The 26,137-nt window shown below is 31.8% G+C and overlaps 5 protein-coding genes across 5 annotated transcripts in view; 4 read left to right on the top strand and 1 right to left on the bottom strand.

The window, feature by feature from the left end:
- Nucleotides 1-1,281: 1,281 nt before the first annotated feature.
- On the top strand, nucleotides 1,282-5,623 carry LOAG_03955 (hypothetical protein; the record flags this gene model as incomplete). The annotated part of the gene is made up of 8 exons (XM_003139492.1): nucleotides 1,282-1,443; nucleotides 2,083-2,194; nucleotides 2,329-2,483; nucleotides 3,549-3,793; nucleotides 4,193-4,346; nucleotides 4,450-4,599; nucleotides 4,882-5,036; nucleotides 5,509-5,623. The coding sequence occupies 8 exons, from the start codon at nucleotides 1,282-1,284 to the stop codon at nucleotides 5,621-5,623; spliced, it is 1,248 nt and encodes a 415-aa protein (XP_003139540.1).
- A 1,757-nt stretch (nucleotides 5,624-7,380) lies between these two features.
- LOAG_03954 (hypothetical protein) lies at nucleotides 7,381-8,599 on the bottom strand (the record flags this gene model as incomplete). Its single annotated transcript, XM_003139491.2, has 5 exons — nucleotides 7,381-7,516; nucleotides 7,707-7,843; nucleotides 8,127-8,239; nucleotides 8,329-8,448; nucleotides 8,524-8,599. 5 exons carry the CDS (start codon nucleotides 8,597-8,599, stop codon nucleotides 7,381-7,383), a joined length of 582 nt encoding a protein of 193 aa, XP_003139539.2.
- A 2,967-nt stretch (nucleotides 8,600-11,566) lies between these two features.
- LOAG_03953 (hypothetical protein) lies at nucleotides 11,567-16,739 on the top strand (the record flags this gene model as incomplete). The annotated part of the gene is made up of 11 exons (XM_020446462.1): nucleotides 11,567-11,654; nucleotides 11,962-12,128; nucleotides 12,230-12,334; nucleotides 12,732-12,881; nucleotides 13,233-13,318; nucleotides 13,611-13,760; nucleotides 13,932-14,151; nucleotides 14,542-14,625; nucleotides 14,793-14,897; nucleotides 15,317-15,674; nucleotides 16,377-16,739. 10 exons carry the CDS (start codon nucleotides 11,567-11,569, stop codon nucleotides 15,656-15,658), a joined length of 1,497 nt encoding a protein of 498 aa, XP_020303202.1. The 3' UTR covers nucleotides 15,659-15,674; nucleotides 16,377-16,739.
- Nucleotides 16,740-18,223: 1,484 nt separating this feature from the next.
- On the top strand, nucleotides 18,224-20,101 carry LOAG_03952 (hypothetical protein). The gene is made up of 4 exons (XM_020446461.1): nucleotides 18,224-18,502; nucleotides 18,824-18,910; nucleotides 19,042-19,191; nucleotides 19,493-20,101. Exons 1-4 carry the CDS (start codon nucleotides 18,236-18,238, stop codon nucleotides 19,679-19,681), a joined length of 693 nt encoding a protein of 230 aa, XP_020303201.1. The 5' UTR covers nucleotides 18,224-18,235; the 3' UTR covers nucleotides 19,682-20,101.
- A 1,821-nt stretch (nucleotides 20,102-21,922) lies between these two features.
- The window catches only part of LOAG_18519 (C2 domain-containing protein), a gene marked incomplete at its 5' end in the record, with an annotated part of 6,611 nt that continues 2,396 nt past the window's right edge, over nucleotides 21,923-26,137 (top strand). Inside the window, 11 exons of the mRNA XM_020451179.1 lie at nucleotides 21,923-21,985; nucleotides 22,087-22,164; nucleotides 22,395-22,556; nucleotides 22,791-22,910; nucleotides 23,082-23,171; nucleotides 23,307-23,393; nucleotides 23,526-23,715; nucleotides 23,970-24,220; nucleotides 24,572-24,706; nucleotides 25,080-25,238; nucleotides 25,589-25,741. Of these exons, the coding sequence (XP_020305063.1) occupies nucleotides 21,923-21,985; nucleotides 22,087-22,164; nucleotides 22,395-22,556; nucleotides 22,791-22,910; nucleotides 23,082-23,171; nucleotides 23,307-23,393; nucleotides 23,526-23,715; nucleotides 23,970-24,220; nucleotides 24,572-24,706; nucleotides 25,080-25,238; nucleotides 25,589-25,741 (1,488 nt within the window). The remainder of the gene's footprint in view (nucleotides 21,986-22,086; nucleotides 22,165-22,394; nucleotides 22,557-22,790; nucleotides 22,911-23,081; nucleotides 23,172-23,306; nucleotides 23,394-23,525; nucleotides 23,716-23,969; nucleotides 24,221-24,571; nucleotides 24,707-25,079; nucleotides 25,239-25,588; nucleotides 25,742-26,137) is intronic.

Below are 26,137 nucleotides of genomic sequence, written 5' to 3'. Positions count from 1 at the left end.
AAGATTATCACAATGATATATTATAATGTTCGCAACAAGGAAGTATGATAAGAGGTTTTCTTTTTTTTGGGGTTTTAATTAAACAATAACAAAGTAATTGTTCTTGACAATGTAATGATTAATACTAGAAATTAACATTTATCAAGTTTGAAAAAAAAGCTATTTAGTCAAGTTAAGGCTAATCAAAAAGATAAAGAAGGCTATTTAGTCAAGTTAAGGCTAATCAAAAAGATAAAGAAAGCTATTTAGTCAAGTTAAGGCTAATCAAAAAGATTTAGTTTCATTTTTGAATGAAAAATCTTTTTTTGAAAAAAATTTTTTTTTTTTAAAAATGAAAAATCTTTTTTTCATGATAAAATAATTTTTCCGGTATTTTTAATATTCTAAATATGCTATAAGTGTTTCGTTATTTCACTATAGATGTAAATTATTGAGAATAAGAATAAGAATATTAAAATTGGAAGCTAAAATTATAATGAGCAAAGAGAGTGTGTAGAATGAATGATACGTAAAGAGGGAGGATAGTATATTGAGAGGTAGAATTGATATGATAGCTTAGTGAAGATAAGGAATAGTGGATGTGCTTGTAGATGGTGATTTGATCAGATAAGGGACTAGCTTAGCTTGCTTAGATAGATGAGTTTTATGAAGAAGCTTTTCTGTTCTTCTTTCTCTCCCCCCCCGCTCCTCTCTTGACCCATTCTTGTCCTGCTATTCCCGTTGCTTCATTTTCATGAATGTTTGAAAAATAATGATAGCTGATGAGATGGAGATGCCTTTGCTTATCTCTTCCTTTCAATCATTTTTCCCCTTTTCCTTCTATCTTTCACTTTTCTTCCATTCAAATATCACTACTGTGATCCGTTTTATTGTCCTCCCTATGCTTATAAGATTTTAGGCCTGGTTCTATTCTATTGTTGAACATATCCAACATTATTTCGCTTTTTCTTTTTTTATCTCACCAATTATTGATATTACCTATTTCAATCATACCTTATATTTATAGGTAAGTTATCTTTCTTATATTATTACTCAAATACTTCCTTTCATTCTCATAACAATATACTTATGCTAATTTTCTTCAACTAGACAATATTACTTCCAATAATTCACACATACAAAGCAAAAAGTTATTCATAACATATTATGAGTAAGCATTAGATATGTATGAATAAGTTGTTGAATCATTTTAAATAATTCAGGTGAGGGGGAATCATTTTGAACAATAGAAATCATCATCATCATCATCATCATCAACATCGTCATCATCATCATCAAAAAATGTGTGATATAAATGATAGAAGAAAATCACGACGGAAACAATGTACTCCATCTCGTCATTCAAATATTGGTACAACTGTTGTAACTTTTACACCGGATGATGATAATAATACAATTATTGAGAGTACAACGATCAGTAATGGTACGACAGTATTAAAGCAAGTAAGTAATAAGCTAATATCATTAAGTTATTAGACTGGAATTAATGATAGGTAAATTATTATAGGCTTTTATTCAAAAATGATCATTTTAATTTCTTTGCTTTTTTCATTTCAACAAGCACTACACTATTAGTTGTGAAAATTCATTCATTCCTTCCTTCAATCATTTCAGAATTATCTCTTATGAATTAATTTACGAGAATTAAATTACACAAAAAAAAAAAAAAAAAAAAGAAAATCAACGACATGCGACAATCCGCAATCCCACGATACTTGAATATATCTTGAAGGTCACTTTAGTGAGCATTGTTCTCTCAATCGTGGGATATTTTGCATTTTCAATTCTGCAGAATTCTATTTTATAAGACCGAAAGATTATCTACTTTATAAATGACGGTTAAAGATTTTATTAGTTATAGTTACTTTAATTGGAAAAATGATTGAATTAATTAGCAAACAAATCTTCAATAATTTGATTGCGAGCGAAACTACAGTATTCTCTGGTATTCTACAGTATTCTGCAATACTACAGTATTATCTACAGTAATAATGTACTACAGTAATAACGCAATACTACATTATTATATGCATGTAGATCATCAACATATTGGGGAAGTTTCATTTTAATTTCATATTTTAGGATCGGAAAAATGCTCAAGAAGAGACTAATAATGAAGGTTTGCTTGAATGTGGGCAATACTTGCAGCAACAACAGCCTGTTGATCCAATTCAACGACTGTCACCCTCTACAGGTATTCTCTTCATTCATAGTGTTGGAAATATTTTTAAATGTTGACGATCACAATTGTATCTACCATTTTTGAACTGAAATTTCTTTTTGAGCATTATTTCAGTTTTGATAAAATTATCACAAATTTTTTTTTAGCATCTTCAACATCATCCTTATCAACTTCTGCTGATAGCGCTAATCAATCATTTGATGCTTACCGGAAAGAAATGCACACTGATCAATGCATCAATCCGATCCATACCTTATATCTTCCTGTTGCTTTCCATAATCATTCCGTTAATAATATTCAGGTGATGCTTTAATAATTGTTTACAGTAAAATGAAAATATGTGAAGATATCCAATCATTTCTTCATTTTCATTCTTCCCATTTACCTCATTCATGTTACAGTACTTTTTGCAACAATTTTTATCTATTTACTTTTTTTTTTTGTTCAACTTTTACCTATCACATAATCAATAACATAAGCTGATAAGTGATATTCAAGGGTTCAAGGGAAAATTTTTGCTGCAAAATATTTTTTGTTTTTTCTTTTTTTTTTTTTTGAAATTTTTTCTTACACAAATATTATATCTGGAACAACTCCTATGACAGTTTATCATTTTTAATTGAATAGCAGGTAAATTAGATGGAATGCTTTTACGGCTAATGGAAAAAATAATGGATATGGGAAAGGTTTGAACAATCATGGCATTCATCAATCGAGACGGTTTTACATTGAATAACTATTAATAACTGCTAATTACTATCGCAGTAATTATTTCTTAGAAACAAAAAGAAAAAAAACGAGAGAGAAAGGGATTTTAAAGATACATATCAATTGATAAGATAAGAGAGATAACTAAGATGTGTAAATTTCACAAGAATGAATAAAAATTTTTCCTTCACTGAAGAAATATGCAAATATTACCAACAATAAATTAAACAAAAAAAAAAAATTATATAAATGGAATAATTTCATTGAAATTATGATCAAATGATATCTTAACGATAAGAAATTAATGAAATATTAACAGATTGAAATGACCAATTTAAAGTAAAAGACGAATGAATGATTTAGTCAATCTCTAAAATGATTCATTAAATGTTTTTCATTATGGAAATTAAAAATAACAATTTAAGTTTTCATTTTTATTCCCATATTTCATTACTGTTTCAAGTGCTAAACTTATATTTATTTGGTTTGTTTTAATTTTATTAGTAAAAAAGATATGGGTCACATTTTGATGTGCTTGTGATACGCATTAAATTCTTCTACACCGATCATTTTCAAAGATTACTTACCTGGATTGGCTCTTCGTATAAAATAACGAAGGAATTAATTTAATTTAATTACCACCTGAAAACTATTATAGGTATTGGGTTATCCGCAGGTGTTAATTCCGGTAGCTATACATCCTCATGCCCAAAATATTCTTAAACCATGTCTATTTATCGATGAATTTATGGCTCGTAATATCACGATTCCAAATCAAATTTGTTTCGGTGAAACAAGATGTCTCCTAAATGTCACTGCCATGCAACAGCCCTTTTCACAAAATGCTTATAATATCCCATCGGCATCCAGCACTGTTTTTCATAACAATAATAATAAGAAAAGGTATACAAATATGTTAATTACGTTAAAAATTATTTATTAATTATAATACAAACATAAATGAATATACATACTTTAATGCATCTTTCATTTATTCCATCTTTTTAAAAAGCATTTCTGATCAATATATGACATGATCATTCTGAGTAGCTTATTATGATCATTCAAATATATTATGATCATTCGTTTTGATTATAAAGTAGATGCAATCATCAGTTAATACAAGAAATATTATAAACTTTCAAATGATATCAATAAATAAGAAATTAAAAACTATAAAATTTATCATAAGATTAATTATGATAACAGAAAAAATAATAATAATAATTAAACATTGTAATATAACGTTGAAATGTTTTTCAGTATAATTATCCTACAAATTAATTAATTAATAATGTTAAGAAAAGGGTTATCATCGAATGGTATAAGAAAAAAGCGAAAATCATCCAATGATTTGAAACCATTAGATTTGACAGTACGCATTAAACAATTTCGACAAAATGCTAACAGTAGTAGCAGTAATTGTGATAGCACTGAAGAAGATAATTCTACAATTGTACGTTTTATTCCTTTTTTTTCTTTTTTTTTTTTCTTTCTCGAATTCATACCTATAAAAGGCGAAAATAAATGTTAAAAATTATTATAGAAAAATTTTACAGGATAAATTGTTACCTTCTGAATCAGATAAGAAATATCGATGTGATTGTGGTGTGTCATTTAGTAGTGAAGTGACATTGAATGGACATAAAAAGTATTATTGTCATAATAATGCTAAACAAGCAGCACCATTTCGAGAACCACAAAGAAAAGTATCATATCCTTCATTTCTTCTAATCCTATCATTATTTATGCATTTTTCACTTCCTAATACACTTTCTTTTTTTTTTTAACTAAAATAAATAGGATGATAAGCATTGTTAACTCCTTTTTTTTATCAGTTAATTATATCGATAACATTTATCAATCCAGATAACATATCACTGTCAACAATGTGATTTCTATATTTTTCAACTTTAAATAGAATAGAATGATAAGCATTGTTAACTCCTTTTTTTATCAGTTAATTATATCAATAGTATTTATCACTCCAGATAACATATCACTGTCAACAATGTGATTTCTTACCAATAAGCGCTAGTCAATTAGCTCAACATGTTCGAATAAATCATGCTACAGTTCAAGCATATGTTTGTCAGATTTGCGGTTACAGAGGTTATTCTCAACGGGGTATTCGATCACATCTCAGGTAAGCTTGTTAATATAAAATTTTAACTTATTTAATTGAATTTAATTTAATTTAATTTATTGTAATATGAAAGAATACGGGATTGATTGATACAATTAGATTTGAAAAATCAAAAAAAAAGAACACGCCATTAGCGTATTACTTCCACTTTGCTTGAAAAGCATCATTTTCTTCATCTATTAATTTTAAATAGCTTAAAATTTAAATTGTAATAAATTAATATTTTCATTAAAAATTAAATAATACATATTATACCGGTATAAATTGATGTTTAATTGAGATGAATAGTTTAAGATTGAAATTTTAATTTATTTGTACTCTATTATATAGTTCTCATTATTGTTGTAAATTTGATGAATGATAATAATTAGAACACATTTAAACGATGTCTAGAGTTTTTTTTTTGAATCCAAAAAATATTAAATCTAATCAATTAACTTCTCCAACCAATCAATCATTTCGATTATTTCAGGACTCATACAGAATATGCGGATGAAAAACCGGATGATTTAATCAATTCACATGTTCATTTTATAACTACAGAAACAAAACCAGCACAATGTAGTAATTGTTACAAGAATAAATAAGCTTGTTATTGAATGCAACTGTGATCAACAAATTTTGCTTCAATTTTTGAAAAAAAAAAATCTTTGATATTTGCTACGCATTTCTTTTCAAGACAGTATATTTCAATACATTTAGAAGGATATTTTAATCTAATCCACCATTAATATCATTAAAAAATGAAAATGATAAAAACAGAATGTCTTATCAAAGTTACCGAAAAACTACTTATATTCACTAGAAACTCTTTTTGCACTTCCTATTGAAATTCAATAGAAACACTTTTGCACTTCTTATTGAAATTCAATAGAAGTTTTCTTTTTTTTTTTTCGCATTTCCTCCATCACAACAGCATGGGAACCTATAACTGGTACAAGCCTTATCTATTTTCGCTATTAAAACCAACTCCAATCCCATATTATGAGTTTATAAAGTGGAATTATATCGATTATACTTATCCGGACTATTTATTTACTTCTTATTTTGATTGAAACACATTAAAACTAGCTCATTCAAATATTACTTATAACATTGATTTATTATCTTTCAAGTTTAAATTATATCGAAGAGTGCCACAATCACCCCGGATGATAATTATTTGCGATATTCCAACAACCATAATGTATATAATTAATCTTTGCATGAATATTTTTTTCTTCAATAGATTTTTAAATTTATTATCCACAAATTGTCAGAATAAATTAAAAAATAAGGGTAGAGGAATGTATTTACCATAATAAAGAAATGGAAAAAGTAAGAAATGAAATAAAGTTTTCATAATGACAAGAAATAGTACTTCCTACTTTCCAATAGTCATGTCAAAAAATTGAATAATTTTGAATGCTCTATCCGTGGATCAACCAACCTCCGAAAAGATAAATGAAAATGAAGTAAATGATTGCTTGGGTATTAAAATAAGCATTAAGATTAAATAAGAGCTTCACCAGTTCCTATTTAAGTATTGTTAATTATGGCTTCTAATAACTATACTACTTATATTACCATATGTGATTCCGTGTGAGATCCGATATTGATTTTCACAAGCAGAATAATTACATGTAGAATTGTTTCGGAATTCGTTCATGAAATTTCAAATTCAAATATTTCACAAAAGGAAAACGTAAAAAAATTTCAGCATTAAATGTGATATTCATTTCCAATCATATTTACTATCATTTGCATATTCCTATGAAACATTCTGGTTTCCTTCATTTTTGGCTGACTCAAGAAAACTCCTGAAAACTCCCAGTTATCTCGGCTTGAATTAGATAGTGAAGGGAAGTAGAAAATGGTGAACATTTAATCTCAATACCATTCTAATATTCAAACAATCCTTTATCTCATTTATGTATTCGGAGGTAAAACAAAAATTTACAGCTGAACTGATGGGTTCTTCATCCCTGTTATCATCGATCCATGGACAAAACACATTATCGTATTTCCTCGTCAAATCTTATAAATTCCAAAAAAAAAAAAAAAATTTCGAGCTTATAATCAGGAGATGTCTAATTTGTTATAACAAAATATACATTTATTCATGTGGAAAAATATGCTATTTTATGATTCCAATAGACATACTAAATATATCCACCTCAATTAAAGCTTACGTTTCGGTACGAATACTCGGGAAAATAATGCTGTTTAGCCCGTTGATTAATCGAACTGAAAGAACAAGAATCTCTTCCTTTTTTTTCTTTTTTTTTTATCAGCATCAACTGCATATTTCAGTAATGTGCGGAGAAATGTAATTCATTGCTTAATAGCCGGATGTGATAATACACTACACCTTCTTAACTTCCACTCGATTACCAGTTGATAGTAGCACTGCTTCCCATATACCACGCAAAGTATACATTATCACAACTTTTTCCGTTCCGACAGGATTGCGATTGCTCAACGGGAAGTAGCGCAACGAGCTAAGATTCATGATTATGGTATCCTGGTGAAAGTAATAATCAACCTGGGTCTGAAATGAACAGTCTAATAATCATGCATCTCTCTTGAATGGAAGCCCATTCAAAATTTCATTTTTCAAATTTCATGGATCCTTTAACTAAATAATCAAATCATGCTGCAAATAAATTTATTTAATTTAAAAGAACTTACGTTTCATTGTGAAGTGGATCAATTGGTTGGCCAAGAACAACGATAAAGCTCGTTCCAGCCTGATGTATATTACTAAACTTTGAATAACAATTCAATATTTCAACAATACAATGACTTCCACGTTCTACGAATCTTGACTGCAATTTATTGCATTTTCTTCCATGAGTTAGTAAATTTTCATCGCATTCACTCCAACTTTTCAGGTGATGGCTCACAATTCCAGCAATCCAGAAAAGTAATAATGCTAGCCAAATCAGAGAGCAAGGAGAAAGGATTCGTGAATGTCATTGTCTTGACCACTGTTATACCATCACCGTCTGTTCCACTTTTTAAAGTGTATCTCCTCCGTCGGATGTTGCATATACTCATTTTTTTTTTTAGTGGTTTTTAAACAGACTCTTAAATACATTCAACACCTACTTGGAAACTACGGGGGAAAATAAAAATATCAGAAATACGTACTGAGACTGACATCTTTCTCCACTTAAAAGTGTATTGATCGTTATCACAAATGTTATCATATAAAGAATCAACTGAGCAATCATAACGAATACTTCAGAAGAAGAATTGCTTTGTTAACCAACAATGATCTACGAAGAGGAATATACCGATGACTTTTAACCTCTGCGAAAGCCTCTACTTCCATTGCTAGCTTTATATGCAGAACAAAGACAAACCTCATCCATTTCTTCCACACCCTGCTTTCTTTCCCAGTGATTGTTGACAATGTAAATGGAAGTACCTCAATCAGATCGGTGCCATTTAAAGAGTTGGAAACATTAAATGAAGTATTTCAGAATTACTCTAGCGAACTTACATGTATCCAATGTATCCCTTATCCCTCGTACTTTTAAACTTTGAACAAAACGTAAACCTGTTGAAGGTGTCAGCATTTTTAATGCGACATACAATTTACATGAAGAGTGGGATGCTTATTATCAGATTCTATCCAGAAAAACACAACTTCAATATATCTTGTATATATTATACCTACCAGGAGCTACTTTAGGTGCAAACTTTCCACATCTTTTGATATTAAAACAAAGAAATCCTTGAAATATATAATCGATTACTTAAATAAATCAAACGCTTAACAAAACTAAATAAAAAATAAAGTGCATCATAATTACTTGTTGTTCTAATCGACCCGACTGTTTCAGTTTAATTCAATTTATTTGCATCCATTTCAGTTCACTTTAAGTAAACCGATGCGTTTCAAATGTATTTATGTCAATCGAACTGGATTCAATTTGATCCAGTTTAGCTTAATTTAACTTAATTTAGCCCGTTCTGATTTAGTTTGGTCCAATCCAGTGCAGAGGTCACAATCTGACCTCCTCTCCTGTTTCAGCACAACACTGACCCTGCCTACCCCTACTCATTTAAGTATTCGTCAATCCAACTTCCAATTGATAAGTTAACCATGAGGCTCTTCCGTTACTCGGTGTCCCCCTTGAAAGAATATCTGTAAGGTGTGGTACCTGTGAATTAGCAGAGAATTTGGTTAATCTGTAGTGAGAAGAATCCCTAAAATGAGTTCTGTGATTCAATTCCATTCAGTTCAGTTCACAGATCATAAGCCAGACTCATATTGCATGTTCCTGTGATATATAATGAGATTAATCTATACGCTATGAGAGAATGTTCGACCCGAATTATTACATACTGTCTGTGAGGGAGAGGATGGCTTAACTTTACTAAAAGTAATATCATAATCTGGCAGTAAAAAAAGAAAAAACAAATCTCAGATTACTTTTCCTGATCGGACCGTTCCTAATATGAGTGTGTCATTTTACTCTCAGGTACTTGTCAATCTGGCATGCGTTAACTCACGTTGTTGAAGCTGTTCGAAATTGAAGAGCTTTTTGACTCAATCGATTTACTCTTTTAGAAAGGAATGTGGATAAAGAGTAAAAGTTGAAAATTTACTTCAAGTAAACCCATTTCAGGCATATTCCATTAGGTTAAAAACTCACGCATCATCCCCTTCAGCGTTGTGCTATTCCTTCTACCTAACTTATACTTTGTCGGTTATAAGGTAAAGTGAGTCTGTACTTCATAGTTTCATCTTACTTTTCAACTTCCTTAGCATTAAAGTAAAGATTAAGTTTGATTTATACGAGCTTTACAAAAAAATCATTAGGTATTGATTTTTCAACTTAGTCAATAAATTTTGGGCGACCGTTTTCCAGATTGACGTGACGCAACTTCACTTGATATAAGGATGGCTGCATCTGCGAAATGCTTTCTGTAAACCATGTTGTGTTTGTCATGTTGGGAAAAAAATTTTTAAACAAAAATAATTGCATATATCATCTCCTTTCTCACATATATCGACCCTTTGATCGGTGGTACCTCTCAGCTGATCTGTTGTATTTGTCGATTCAAGTGAAAATCTATCTCATTAGTCTTAATTTATCGTTCTGTTATTGATCCTATCAATATCTTTCCCATTTTTTCTTTTCATGAATACGTTGGATAGCTCGCAATTGTTCATCTTTTACTGTTATCGTATGAGTCTTTCCAATTATTACCGACTGAAAAGATGAATGAAAACATCTTCCTTTGTAGCTGGAAAAAAAACTTCACGTAAATCTGCAAATGGCTCGAAAGTACCACTCGAATTATAGCAGTCTTTAACGTATTGTAAAATAAAAAGATCTTAGCTGTTCCTTATTATTAAACGTGTGAAAAACGGAAATCTTACCACACGGACCAGTCCGGTTGAGCAGGTCAACGATCGATGGTTAATTCGTTGGTGACCGACAAAGAGATCAACAGACATGCTTAATACTTAGTGGTAGAGAAGCGTGTAAAATTTGCATAGAAATGATCCATACATGAGTTGAATACTTACTTCTGAAGGATAGTTAACCTCTTTTAGTTTATTCAAGGTTCAACTCTAAAGACAGAAATGGCAGTGCACGTATGGTATCTCAAACGATGAGACGTGAACTTAATTCAGCATCTGGGTGTAGCTGCAACGACTTTCATTCGTCAAATAGTGATACTTTCGGGCGATTCAGATGGATTCAGGATCTTGTTAGTTCCCTGTTCAGAGAGATAGTTTAGGTTTCACTGGTCGAGGCTCCTCTCGACTTGAAATTTCATTTCTTCAATATAAATGCTATATAAACGCATGTAGATGTGCTGCAGATGAGTTTAAATATATGGCTGATTTTAACAATCGAAGTTTGGCTTGTTATATTTCTAGATCGTTGAATGTTCTTCTGAAATGTTGTGCAGGAATTCGAGGGTTTTTACTACTTTTTAATGCAATTCGTTTATGGCTACGCCGATTCTCTGCGGTTTACATTAACTCTTATACGGTCACGTATGGCGCTGGACTTACATTAAATCGTTTACGGTCATACGTAGCTCTCTTCATTTACGTGCACCTACGTGTGGAAGGTACACATATCTGACTTGTTATATGCAGCATTAGTACTAATACATCCAATAAGCTAGCGGCCTTAACCGGCTTTTGATAATGAGTACGATTAGAAAATCTGAATCAGATTTTCTTCATTTTTAATGAAAACTGTGAATTTCATAGTCCATTTTTACATTCTTAAGCTCTTGTCGGACTAATCTTACCTTTTCTACGTTCCATATTTATCTGTATCTAAAATCGGCATATCTGGTCTCACATAGATGATAAAATAAGAATGCGACATTTGCAGCACTAGTTTAATGAAATACGAACTTTTTATCGTATTTACCATTCATTGTTTTTCGGATACTTTCACTCTTCCTTCGTTGTTATGCACGAGGTTAGAAACTCTATGATCTATTCGCAAAGTTTAGTTTAAAGTTTAATTTCAGGATTTTAATCGTAATCTTCAAGAAACGCCAGTACAATGGGCGTTACAAGTATGTGGGAATATGTGCAAAAATTTGTACAACCTGTAAACATATCTGCATTGCGGAACAAACGGATTGCCATAGGTTAATTATACATGTTTTTCAAAGGACCATTAAGGAAGTTCAGCCGTAATTTCAATAAAACATTTGCTTGCAGTTTATCCATTCAGGCGTATTTAACTAACATGGACCATATTACACCTGACATAATTAGATGATAAGTTGCTATACTATTATATATGAAGACGTTATCATCTTTTTTATTTACATTGAAAAAGTTATGTGTTCGGTTATAAACAAATACTTAAATAGAGGAAGGAAAAATTTCGAATCGAAGAGAAGAAAAAAGGAAAGGATTAATTGACCAGTTAAGATCTTTTTTTCACTTTAGATGGTCACACTTGGCTATGTGAGGTATTACGTGGCTCAGTAGCACACTGTTCAACAGCTCGAAAGCCATATTTAAGTACATTTTACACACGATGTCGAAGTTTGTTGGAAGAAGGTGTTGAACCTATTGTTGTTTTCGATGGAATTGATGAGGAAGAGCGGGCAAATGTTTGTTTCTTCTTATTACTTTTAGGGCACCATAGCTACATTTTTGTAGATTGAGTACTAAGACAGTTCCACCTTATTTTTGAGGTATATATTGATTTCAGGTAGATTACGGGGTTACTTCGATGAGAAAAGTTAGGAAGCGTGGAAGCAAGTATTGGACATCAGAACTAAAGCAAGAAATGGTACCAAAAGTTGAAGAAATCAAGGTAGGAAATTGAGAATTTCTGTGCAGTTCACAAGAAAACATTTCTGATCTTCGAAAAAGCCCAACTTATGAAATCCTTAAAGAAATTGATTCAGCATGTCAAGTACTGTGAAAAATCACAGTGTGTTAACTGCAATAAGTTGAAATAATTGATAGGTTTAGTAGTAAGCGCAGCTAGCGGTGTAGTTTTTTGACTCTGTCGTGAATTTCAACATAAAGCCAACTCAAAATCGTTCCGGTATATTTGCGCTGTCACAAATTCGAAATACGGTAAACTGTTTGAAAGTTTGAGAATGAGAATACATATATTTTAATCCGTCTGAATGGATTGGTTTTCCTACTGAAATTCAATGCAGAACGTTCCAAGATAAGAAACATAAAGGAGAGATTGTTTGAAGATGTTGTTAAATTCGATGGGGGTTCGCTGGATGGAAAGTAAGTTGGAAGGTGAAGCGCAGTGCGCACAGCTTGAGCAACGAGGCTTAGTGCATGGTTGCATCGCACGAGATTTCGATTATATTCTTTTTGGAGGGAATAATCTCTATCAGGCAAGAGTGACTTATTTCTTCCAATTCAGAACAGTTTTTAAAATTCTTGTTTTAAGGTTTTTTTTTTTAGCTCCATTATTATGCCTTTATGGATAGTTGAATTAAAGAGGCTCTCCAAATTTAAACTTAGGTTCGTCGGCCTTGGACTGTTTGTCTGCATGTAATACCGTGCCAAAAAGTACATGCATATGGATTATGCACGTCACGCACGGAGTCTCTATTTCTCCGGTAGGATGGTTTTTTTATCTTTTAAATTTTCGGAGAAGTGGAGAAGTCATTTTCAAAATCATGTGTTAGGAATAAACTAAGTAATATTTCTCATTCCTTCTAAAAATTATACCTTTATTTAAGGTCGAATTTGGTTTTAGTGGCAAGATACAGAACAACATCCTTCATCTTTCCATGGATTACCTGGATGAAACCTTGTGCTTGAGCAGGTAAAACCATTGCCATTCCAGGAGGTTTTTGAGAGTAATAAAAGAGAAGCACTGAGAAAATTTCAAATCCTATTAAGTAACAGCTAAACTGATTGACATTACATCTTATAATAAAAAATATATGGTTTGAAGTAGTCATTTTATTCCAAATTTAATTTATTGGTTAAGGTTCTGGTAAAATTTTCTTTTCTTCGCTTTCTTTTGTCCATGCAAAGTAAAACTTTTACCAGAAAAGCTGAGGAAAGAATGAAGATCGTACAAATTAAAACAAATCAGGATACAACCATTGTAGATCTTGCCTTATCGCAATGACAATCATGATTGGTTGTGATTATGCTCAAAAAGGAATTCCTGGTGTTGGTTTAGTTACAGCGTTAGAAATTGTTTCCGAATTTTATCTCATGAAACACGATCATCCGCAAGTCATTTTGGATAGATTTAAGTAAGTTATACTTATCCATTCTTTTTTCTAGTTGGTGTTTGTATGATTCTATTTTCAGTGTAAACAACGCTTTCTGAATAAGTTTCTCAAGCTTTTATATGGTCGATAATTCCATATATAAGAACACCAGCAATAATATGCCTCAGATTATGCTTATTTGTAACAATTTAGGTCTTATACGACGGAAATGCTTCCAGTACGCGATTATGACAGCAATGTTAAACGGAAATTGCGACTTAGTGTTAATAGAAATTCCATAGATTTACGAAATTTCAATCCGAACTCAGATGCTATGTCTAACGCAATCAACATTTATATGATGCCGGTTGTTATTGAGTATTCTCGTACACAGCTACCCAAAAGATTGCCACCCAATATACAAAAAACTGAAGTATGTCCTTGAAAGTTGCGACAGTCTTCTCAATGTTCTAGATTATAGAAGACATCATGAACTTTTCATCCATGATCACCAGAACAATTTAGTCATTTTCTGTAGTACGTATTGAGATGATTGCACGACGGTATACTGAATGTAGAGCCGAACTGATTATTATAACAGCTCATATCCTGAAGTTCTAAGAACTTCGAAAAAAGTTTTTCTTCTTTTTTTCTTTTAAATAATCTTGCACAGAGCTGTTATAATAATCTTTTTGGTTACCTGGTATTACTTGATGGTCGTGCTATTCACTTTGTCTGCTGATTTCACTTTGCTTGTCTCTTCTATCACAGATAAGCAGAATATCCTGGCATAAATACTACATATCTACTTCTTGATTTGAAGGAAATATTGATGCGTGAATGTAACTGGAAGCCAAATGGTGTTCACTGCACACAGAAGCTGCAAACAGATGCGGAGAGAGTCGAAGCAAGTTACACTTTCAGTTATTAGTATCTTCTAAATTTTTATCCAACAGGCGAATTGAGAGCGATAATTTGTGGTGTTTTCAGGCTGCTAAATAAATTTTCTCCATTTGTTTGCTATTTAGGGTATTTGTTGTTTTCTGCTTTTCATGAATCTCACGAGTTATTTAGAAGTGTACAACACTTACGAAAGGAGGACGTACTGCTTGCTCAAAACGTGAACGAGTTGCTATGGAACGTCTGCGTGTGAACGCTTTGCTTTATAAACACAGTCCTGTACGTCCCTTAAGTTTTATCTTGGGAAATAGAGTATAAGGATTAAATTACGTTGTCGATTCTCTTATAAGATACTGATTTTCTAGTAGTCTCGCAGATAAAAGGTTTTATTTGCGATTAAGTGCAACAACTTTACCTTTCTGTCAAGTGTAAAAAGTAATGCAAGTTCGTCAAAGTATCGGTGCTGGGTATTGTCTAGCCATATTTATTCTTTTACCTTATGCCAGTCATATTTCGTAGGTATAATTCTTTTTTTTTACCATGTCTGCCAAAATTTCTTGGACTTTCAGTATGTTGGTTTTATATTATTCAGATGTTAACGAATATAAGTTTATTTCATATGAGCAAAAGTACAAAAGTTGCGGATTTCGAGAATCTTATTTCTTCTATGAGTTAAATGTTTAATTTTATTATTGCAGGTGATAGAAGTGATCTCAGTACCATCAACTTCAGAAGACGTGAATCAGCTGAATGGTGAAAGTAGTGGTGTAATTGTCTCAGCACAACGAGATGCAGTTCAACGAAGTGGACGAAAAAAAGGAAATCATGAAATGGCTGATGTGCAACAACCACCACCTAGCAAAATTCCTCGAAAAGATGGTTTTGTTACAAAAGTGAATGCTTCTAATATAAATCAGGTACAGGTACAACAGATATCGGGACAAAATGAACCGATCATCACTGAAAATTCAGCTGCCAGTGAGCTTCTCGTCGTCGAAGATGTCGGTCGCACCAATGCATTGCAGGTCTTCACAGTATAATTGCCTCGTTTTTAAAGTAAAATCTCTTACATTGTCTCTACTTTTGATCTTTTAAGTATTGGATTTTTAATTAGTTGTAGCAGACATCACTATAAATCCACCCTCAGTTCCATTTGTTTTTATGCTTATTTACGCTAGCTTTTCTTGTTAGGCTCGTAAGTCAACCTGAAATTGAATGACATAATTTAAATCAGTTATCGTTAAAATTTGTTATGCATGAATTTGTTATGAGATTTGTTAAGCCCTATGTTGGTGACCAGCTGAAGTCACTAAAATCCTGCGTCATTCAGTTTTTTATGTGGTAAAATTGTGAAGTGTTTATCAGGAAGTTTAAAAAAAAAGGCTATAGAGGAAGTTTTTGAAGAGGAATAAATAGGGAAAAGGAATCTTTTCTTGTTTGGAAACTGAATTTCATTGTCGCTTGTACGGGATTTGGTAAATGAACTTCGTGGAAATTTAAGAGTACTGTTGTTACTGTATTGTTGCATGATGTAATAGAGAGAATAGGCAATAACTCGAAGCATGGTTGCATAAACAGAAGAAGTACTAAGTGTGGAATACCTGGACTCTTGTCATTGCTAACTTTAGCAGTGAAAGTTGAAGGTTTACACATCGCTGAATCTTAGTTATAACTTAGATTTTATTTTCTTTCGTAAGCTGATCTTGCCCAATGCAATATAATTACTGATAATGGAGTAATTTGTTGCCAAATTTGCAGATAATTCAGTCGAGGGCATAATTTTTCGATTATACGAAGATGAAAAATTGAATTACTGTGGTTCCTACGGACTATTGAAAAATACGGCATCAATATTAGAACTGTTGTGGTTCCTTCCTTTTTTACCCTGTTGCTTTTATCAAATTGAAAGGAATGGTCTTTCACTCTTTTTTTGCCTTTGCTTCTCTCCGTGATGGTATTTGACTATGTTACGTAGTCCCACTCCGGCTGTCCCTTTCTCTTTGAATCTGCATCAGTACTAAGCTTCAGAGTACAGTATCTGTTAACCGGTGATTTCAAATTTTTTATCTGTGTATTTTTGGTATTACTCTTATTTTTTCATGTTTGATTTTATTATATGATTTTTCATTATATAAGTTTGGTATATTTGTCAGATAAGCATGCTTATCCTCAGTTATTCACTCGAGCTCCCTCGGAGCAGTATGTTTTTTTGATTTTGAACCGTGATTTTTAAAATTTCAACATTTTCACGTAATTTTTTGCTGAAGAAACGTATTATTGACCAAAATGAATTTTTTGCTCATTCAAATTGCTAGCATATCAAAGTTTTGTATCTAAGTTAGTTATCTGTTTAAATAAGAGCACCTGAATTTTGTGAAAGATTTGATATTCAGAAAGTACGTTTCTTGGAGTATTTACAGAATTCGTATTTTAATTCCAAACTTTTCACTATTAACTATCCTTGCAGCCATGTCACAAATGATGCCATTGTATTCAGCGCCGTTTCAACTGGAGCATTTGAATTATTGATACTTGATCCTTGAATTTCACAGTATTTTAATCAAACCATCTTAGTTCTAAACTTTTCCGAGTGCGGAAAAAGGTAAGAATTCTTTGTGGTATTCAGTTGTCCAACATCTTTCAATTCTTTCACCACGAGTGGTGCACTCTGCAATCATTTATCCTAATGAAGGTGGAGACATGAAGGTGGGGTATAAGCAATTCGCATTTCCTTCAGCAGCTCTTCATGAGTGATAAAAGTTGGGAAGTACTCAAACGAAGTAATTAGTCTCCCAGAGATAGCAAATTTTATATAATTTTTCACATATATAATGGTTGTATTGTTCCATTTTCCAATTTTATTACAGTTTTGTTGTACGATGACTATATTTGTTTTGTACGTTATTATTACCACATTATTTGCGTATATTTTTTTCATAAATCCCTCGATCAAGGGAACCATTTGCTCATACCTAACATATTTTTTGTTTGTTTTAAACCATAGTATAATGAAATGTGAAAGAAGTGATGTTTCTTAAAATTAGTTTTTACTAGGTTATGCTTAATATTTTCTCTTTTCTATCTCTTTCTTTGTGTTTCTTTGTGCTTGTGGATGTTGTTAATTGTACTCTTCGTAAAAAAGCTACTTGTGTCTCAAAACTTGTGTCTGATATCCTTATCTTTTCTCTTCTCTTATATATTTTGTCGTTTATTATTATTGGTAAAAGAATAAGAGAAGCTTTAATTATATTGTTGTTGCTGTTGGTTTTGCAAATATAAGAGGAGGAATGTTATTCATCTCCTATAATATACATATTTGCGGTCCCATTTAAAAGTGATATATTGATGATATCTAGTTGATGTGACAATTATGATGTAGGATGGAAGAATTCAGGAAAAGATTTTGTAATTTGTAAAAAATGGTATTAGAATGTACTTAACATGCGCATGAGGATTGGCCGTAAATACTCTTTCCCGCAAAAAATGGAAAGTATAGATAAAGTTTCAGAATGAAATAGTGGAGATTTTATTTGAAGATTATTTCTGCTGCAGAATTTGTCCATGTTACTTTTCAAGACTGATACAATTATAAAGCATATTTTTGTCTATTTGCAGAAATGGAAATTACATCTATGGATGTAGTACCACATATTGCGGATACAGTGAGCAAATCGGAAGATGCAGCGGTTTTAGTTGATGCTTTACCATATCTTGATTCGGATTATACGGAATCCGACCGACAGATGGCAATGCAGCTAATCGAAGACGAATGCCGAGTTTTCCGCCCGGTTAAAAATTATTTACAAAATATATCACCTCCTGATTTCGACGTGTTTCTGACGCCTTGTCTGATCAAAGAACATATTAGAATGTCCAAAAAGCAAGTAAGTTTCATCTTTCATTTCCTTGCCAAAATTATGTCATTTTTGTCATAATGGAAAATAATGTCAATGAGGATCTAGTGATGATGTTTAAAAGGCTTGATCTGGTCTTACTGCGCTGAGGTTTAGGGGACACTTTGGAATGCTACATTTTGTGCAGATATAAATAGAACAACAATAAAAAGATCATAGTAAATTATTTTAGCTGAGGATTCAGATTTGAGGGATAAAAATCCCTCGGAATTTTTCAGATTTATAAAAGTTATAATTCTATCATTTATATCACATGTTTATGTGTTTTGGTAGTTTCGGTCTTTTTTTCAGGAAATGGCAAAATTAGATATGTCACGATATGAATTGTCGTGTCCATCAACAACTGGACGACAGGGTGATAAAACTTCATGGAAAAAAGCACGTTCTCAAACAAATTGCTTCCTAATTTTTCGTCAAATTCTAAGCTTTGTTTTACTTTCTTCGTGTTTCTAAATAATTTGATATCAGCAGTGATAATAATAATAATGCTGACAATATTAATAGTTCAGGCTATTCGCAATGCAGCTGCTCAAAATGAGCATTTATTACTTCGTAATATCAATTTGCAACTGATGGATGAGCATGCACCACCTGTTTACCTTCGATATAATAAGGAACTCGAAACTATGCTGCATTGTGAAGAGAGGGAATTAAGAAAGGTAACAGTCTTAATTCATTTCCTAAACCTTGAATATGTCGTTTTTTGTTTCACAAGTTTTCTTGTTTTTTAACTACATTATTCATATTTCAGTTGCTTCGGGAATCTTGCAGGAGTTTGCTTGCATGGTTTAGAACTATCAATTTGTTTATTAGTTTTTATATGTCTGTTACCTTGTTCACTAGTTGATTTATTTACTTTCAGTATTTCAATTCCCAGCCTCTATTCTTGATCGCAGACTTTTACGCAGGTTTCATCTCATTTTATTTTTTATTTGAAATTTGAATTCACAAAGATTTCAGCTCCGAGAAGAAGTAATGGAAATTCATTCGAGACGACGGAAAAGTCAAATGGAAGCGGGATTGAAACTAAAAGATTTGGAACAAAATTGGGTGCAAATGGTCACCAAAAATTACAAAATGGAGCTTGCTTGCCAAGAGCTGGCCGCAGATAATGAAATGTTGGCCAAAAAAGCTAAATTAATTTCATAGATTCCCTTCCTTTTTAATGCTTTAATAATATTTGTTGTTGTCAGCACTGCTTGGCAGTAATTTGAACTTATAAATAGAAGGGATTCGTTGTGGTAGAGAGTTTTTCGGAGCTTATTCATCAATCTGTTATATAATTGGTTGTATTAAGATTCAATCGAATGTCTGCTTGTTTATAAATTTTGCATTGTTATTTTCTCAGAGTGCACATTTAATACTTCTGTATTCTACAGTGGTCATTTTCCATTATTCTTCGATCAGGATATTTTTTGGTCTTTTTGAGGACGAAACTTTTTCTGAAGTTAGAAGTTTTCATGTTGTTTGATGTTTTACTTCCAGATGAACCAGCAAAAACTAGAAATATTTATGAAAATTTCAAACTTTCGTGAGATGTTCCAAATACAAATAAACGATTTTCGATTGTTTTATATTTTAGTTTTGAAAATGTGAAAAAGCATTCGAGTGCATAGCCGTCCTTCGGAAAGATAATATAGAGAAGTAAAGAGCAGCTAGTAAAGTACAGCTGTATAGAATAATCTGTTTTTCCGATGGAGTATGTTGCTGACAAAAGATTTGAACTTTTAAATTCCATTCTCGCTATTTTTGCGCTGGTCTTTTTGGGAGGGAAGGAATATTTATGTTCATTCGTTGAAATTAACATTTTATTTGAGCTAATGTCCAAGTTTTTGCACTACTCCTATACCACCTGTGATAATTTTATTGTTTACAAATGGTGTGGAGAGAAGAGCGAAAGTGTAGTAGCAAAGCTGTTAGTTTGTTAATAGTGATGATAAGTTCCATCGATCCTGCTCTCTGTGTACACCTTCCGTCTCTTATTGTTTCTTTTTTTTAATTATTAATCAAACTCTTTTTGCAACTGTTTTCTTTTTTTATTCGAGTTTTATACAATGATGTGGAATGTTTATGAGCGTAAAAGTTTTATAAAGTTTTTATGAAAGTTTCTTTTCTCTGAATGGTATTGAAGGACACTGAAAATGGATTTAGTGGTTTGTGATTCCTGGAAGATTTGTTATTTGTTGAGTCGGTAAGATCTAATTCTTCAAGAATTGGTTATCGTAAGCACTTATGTTGATTATAATTAATTGAAAATAATGAAGGGAGGATTTTAAGCAGTTACTTAATTTGGATGACAATTAATTGGTTTATGTTTTCCCGAGGTTTATTAGTAGATGGTAAATTAGTGCGGAATTGTCGATTTGTTATGAATAACGACATTTTGACGGTTCTTCTTGCGTATTTATTTCAGAGTATTTTATTAGAATTAATAGGTTGTTGCTATCGTACAGTTCAAAGGCTGGTAGAGTGGAAATGAAATGGCAAAATTACATGATACCAATAATTGGCAGTTTTATAATTCTTGGGGTATTTTCTTTTTTTTTTTTTTTTCAATCTTCGAATGTAAGATTTATGGTAAGATGCAGTTTAATTCACGAATTAATATAGTACCTAATTTTTAACCATCTGATGTTCTTTATTGGACTACCAATGATCTCAATGCATTATTCTATATGTAGGGATCCTTTCTGAATTCTTTAAATTCTTCCAGTATTATAGATTTTGTGAGGGGAATGGTTACAACTAAAATTAAAATTAGACAATTTATTGAAATTGGTGAGAAAATGTGGATGACTAAATAGGGAAGCCAGAAGTTATTTCTGCGTAGCATATCAGTAAGCATTCATCAATGCATAATGCTAGATTCTTCCGCTTACAACAATAACATCGAGTTCATTTATAAATTCTTATCTCAAATTCGAGTTCAATTAAAATTTAATTAGATAATCCATTTTAGAGTTCATAGTTTTTAGATGTGTTTACTCTTCAGTTATCTATCGCATGAACTCACAATGTATGACATTCAGTACACTGTTTTTATAATAAGGGTATAAACTGCATGATAATATATCCAATTTCCTTTCTTTGTATAAATGCTTCGGCACCAAACTGTCAAACATTTAATTAGTGCTAATCGCAAGATAGATAGCTTATTTCTTTTTTTTTTTTTTGTCATTTATTAATCATTCTAGTATAGCATCGCAGCTCAGTTGAACTGTGATATTTTTTTAGGTATTTAGCTAATTAAGCATTTAAGTTAATCATGTTAATTTTTCTGTTTATTCTGATTCGGAATTTGACTTACAGTCATGTTATCTGCTTGGATATTATCAGTTTTCGTTCGGATGGATTTTGATTCTTGTCATTTTGCATGGTTTGAAATCATATATGTGGCGACGACGCGAGAAACGACTTTTAGGTTTGAGGCAAGCTGCTCTAAAAGAACGAGAGGTTAGTTTTAATTGTTTTTTAGGAAGCGGATGAAATATTTGGCAGTAATTTTAAATTTATATCGTTTTAAACTTACGAAACATGTTTTTGTTCAATTACAGGTTATATTAGCGCAGCTGCAGGATCTTCCAGCTTGGGTTCAATTTCCAGACACCGAACGAGTTGAATGGCTTAATAAAGTTTGTTTTTAGTCAAGCAATTTGGTATCACTTATTACATGGATATTATTGCTTTCTATCAATTCTTATATGTCATAGAATGTTTTCATTAGTAACTCCATCTGATTTTTCCCAACAGTGAGGATGTTACAATGATGCAAAAAACCTAAAAAAACTTGCAAAAAAACTTTATTATCAATTTTATGCTGTCATCGTTTACTGGAGGTTTTTTTCTAATTACATTTCTTCAGGTCATATTGCAACTTTGGCCGTACATTACCGACTATTCCAAATATTTCATGCGTGAATACATCGAACCTCAGGTTAAATCGCAGTTGCCGGCAATTTTTAGGTCATTCAAATTCACAAAAATGGATATGGGTGATATTCCTTGTCGCGTCGGTGGCATCAAAGTAACTATAATAAAATTTTGTAAACTTTCGCCAAAATTTTTTTCCAGTACAAAACTGATTTTTGGGTTAGTAAAAATTTCGGACAATTTTTGGAAGAGGTTGTTCAAGGCTTTGTTGTCGAGTTTTATTGAACCTTAAATTGTCAGCCGGTTATGCTAACTCATATTTACTTGTATGACAAATGTCTTAAAAGTCTCTGCTCGTTATTAATTAATTCCCACTTTTCCTGGTTAGGTTTATACACATAATGTTGGTCGAGATCGCATTATAGTTGACATGGACATCGCTTATGCTGGAGACGCCGACTTTGATGTTAGTGTTGCAGGTTTCACTGGTGGTTTAAACGAGTTACAGGTGCAGTATTTTGTACTTTCATACTGTTTCTAGAAATTAGAACACATTTAGAAAAATTTCTATTGACTTTATTCCTATGGTTTATACTATCACTTGGTGAAAAATACAATTTGACATGATTTTACAGTTTAACTTCATGTGATTCCGATATAACTTGATAGCATGTTTCAGTTTTCTGGGAAGTTAAGAGCTGTTTTGAAGCCGTTATTACCGTACCCACCAATGGTTGGTGGTGTTTCCGGGTTCTTCTTAGAAAAACCGGTGAGTCATGAGATTTAAAGCGAACAAAATTCTTGTTTCAGAATCAACTGGAAGTTATAATAATACCTTTTCCGTTCTCTTCTATAGAATTTGTTACATTTTAAATTTTTGCATTTTGATTCTTTCAGATTTCAGAAAATTGATTTTAATCTGACTGGCATGGGCGAATTCGTGGAATTGCCTGGTTTGTTAAATGCAATTCGTGCAATAATTGATTCACAGGTGGATAATTTAAACATTTCTTTTATTTCTGCCATGAAAGTCCAATAGTTTTTTCTGTTTCCCTCATTACAATTTCCCTCTCATTTGTTAAAGAGATTAGTAGGATTTCCAGAAATACAAAAAATTTTCTAGGTTTCGGCTTTATGTGTGCTTCCGAATGAAATTGTTATCCCACTGGCTCCAAATGTCGATATCACCAGGTTGCACTTACCAGAGCCTGATGGTGTACTTCGTTTGAAAATTGTGGAAGCTAGAAATTTAGAAAATAGAGATGTAAAATTCACAAAGAATATGGCAAGCGATCCATACTGCCAGATACAAGGTATCATTTTTTAATTGTGAGCAAACCTTTGTAATTTTTATGACGACGCTCTGTTGATTTCAAATATTTACTGTACTGGATGTTATGTTACCTCTACAAATCTATACTTTTCAAAAATACGATTGCTGAAAAAGATGTACTATCCTTTTATAATTCGCTCATATATCTAACAATTCAGTTGCCAATTAATTTATACTCGGTATATTTATTAAATTGGTTGGATGTCTTTCGTATAATCTTTTGAGCTTTTTCAGTTGGTTCTCAGTTCTACAGAACCAAAACGATTGATAATAATCTGAATCCAATTTGGAATGAATATTTTGAATTTGTCGTTGATCAAGTTAATGGGCAAAAATTGCGTATAGAATTATTTGATTATGATAAAACGAGTAGTGATGAGGAATTGGGGACTTTGACGATTGACCTACTTTATATTAAAGAAAAAAGAAATCTTGATGATTGGTTCCCATTAGATGCATGTAAACACGGCGACATACACATCCAGGTATTGCTACTTTTATAAAGAGTGATAGGCTCCAGTAACTAAATCTTGCTTTTCATTTCTTTTATTTTCTTTTAAAATAGTAGAAATTTTTTTTTTCATACTCATAGCAGAGTGAAACATTCAAGAATGGATTTAATATTGGAAAAGTAGCACCAGATAAGTGAGTAGGACAGAATTTCCTTATAAATTTTCTCGCAGCTTATTGATTTGGTTGCACTTTATCAATTATTTATTTTGCATAAATAAATATTCATGGCTAATACTGAAATAAAATTTTCATTTGTCTTAGGTACAAATTAGAAAAATTATAACGAGTTATAGTTCCGATAAGAATTTCTTGTGGATTTTTAGGCTGCCTGGATGAACTTGTCATCTTCACTTCTAGACCTTACTTGTCAGGAATTTGGAAGCTATTGGTTCAATACTGATAAACCAGTACATCCTGCACTGCTTATGGTCTTTATTGATAGTGTGTCCGATTTGCCAGTAAGTTTATGACTTTCGTAGGATCAAATACTACTGAAAGAAATATTATTGACGCTAATTTGCCGGAGTCAGTTACGTTAATACACCATATCAACACTTAGATGGCGAATGACGCTTCTTTATGTGCATTACATATGCTATATAGACTATATTAGTTGCACTCCATCCTGTACTGATAGTGACCCAGATTTCTTTTAATTTAAGATAGTGAAAAGCAGTTAAGCCAAAGTAAAATGCTCGTAGTTATTCTAACGAATAAGGAATACTGGTAGAGACCTGGAAGCAAAATAACGCTTTATTCTTTTCTTTGTAACAATCTGCGCATATTTAAAATTTTCATTTTGCAGTTTTACGTTCACTTGATTTTTTCTAGTATCCAAAAGCAAAACTAGAACCATCGCCGTATATTATGGTAAGTCTTGGTAAAAATTTCCAACAAACGCCGACAAAATTAAGAACTGTCAATCCGTTATTCCAGAGTAAAGTTTTGTTTTTCGTTCGTCAACCCGAAGGAGAAGAGCTGAAATTCGAGGTAAGACATAGTTGACTCGCACCGTTTAATTAGTGATTTTTTTTTGAATAACATTCCAAACACTTGAAAACGATGCCTTTGTTAGTTGTATCGTTTATACTTACTTTCTCATGCGTATTTTTGCACATCATTTTGAGGAAGAATGTCGCTGTCAAGTACTTTGAAATTCCCGAACAGGTGTTTAGTTAGTACGAAAGTAAAGTAACATATAACTGTCTGTTTTTCATTCGTGGAGAGTTGCTACGAGGTTAAATCTTGATCTATACAATGAAGAATCTTTAGTCTCTGTTTTCTTCTGACAATTTTTGTACAAGGTGATTCATATCAAACTACTTCATAAAATTTTTAAGGCTATTGATCATACAACAAAACGTTCCCTAGGCGAATTGGTTTTGCCGTTGAAGACAATTTTACGGGAGCAAAATTTAGAGTTTCATGAACAAACCTTCCCATTAACTCTTGGAATTCATCAGAGTTCAATGGTCATCACAGCGCGCATCAGGGTAATTATCGGGAAAAATATCTATTAGATTTAGTTATGTTATGTTAGGTATCTTTAATTTGGTCTTTAGATTTCATTTTTTGGAAATATTAAGGGTTTATTTTAAAACATGTCAAAGTGTCAAATATCATCCTTCCCCAAGGGAGTTGAAACCGTTAGCATTTAATTCTGACAAAACGATTCATCTGTTCAACGAAATAATTATATTACGCTCAGAGTATCATAATAACTGTAAGATACCCTTGTAGATCTGAAGGATATTTTGAACCTCTTTGCTTGTTCAGATTAAAAAAGGTTCTTGGTATATATATATATATATATATATATATATATATATATATATATATATATATATATATATATATATATATATATATATATATATATATATATATAT

This window comes from Loa loa, assembly GCF_000183805.2.
Source record: "Loa loa unplaced genomic scaffold supercont3.341, whole genome shotgun sequence".
Lineage (NCBI taxonomy): Eukaryota > Metazoa > Nematoda > Chromadorea > Rhabditida > Onchocercidae > Loa > Loa loa.
Note: the sequence above shows the minus strand (reverse complement) of the source record. Positions and strands in the feature narration are given on the sequence as shown.

Bases quoted from the DNA above. Each gene is read 5' to 3' on its own strand.
- LOAG_03952 (XM_020446461.1), top strand. From the start codon at position 18,236: ATGGAAATTACATCTATGGATGTAGTACCACATATTGCGGATACAGTG. The intron at 18,503-18,823 runs GTAAGTTTCATC...TCTTTTTTTCAG, and splicing joins TTAGAATGTCCAAAAAGCAA to GAAATGGCAAAATTAGATAT. The intron at 19,192-19,492 runs GTAACAGTCTTA...CAAAGATTTCAG, and splicing joins AAGAGAGGGAATTAAGAAAG to CTCCGAGAAGAAGTAATGGA.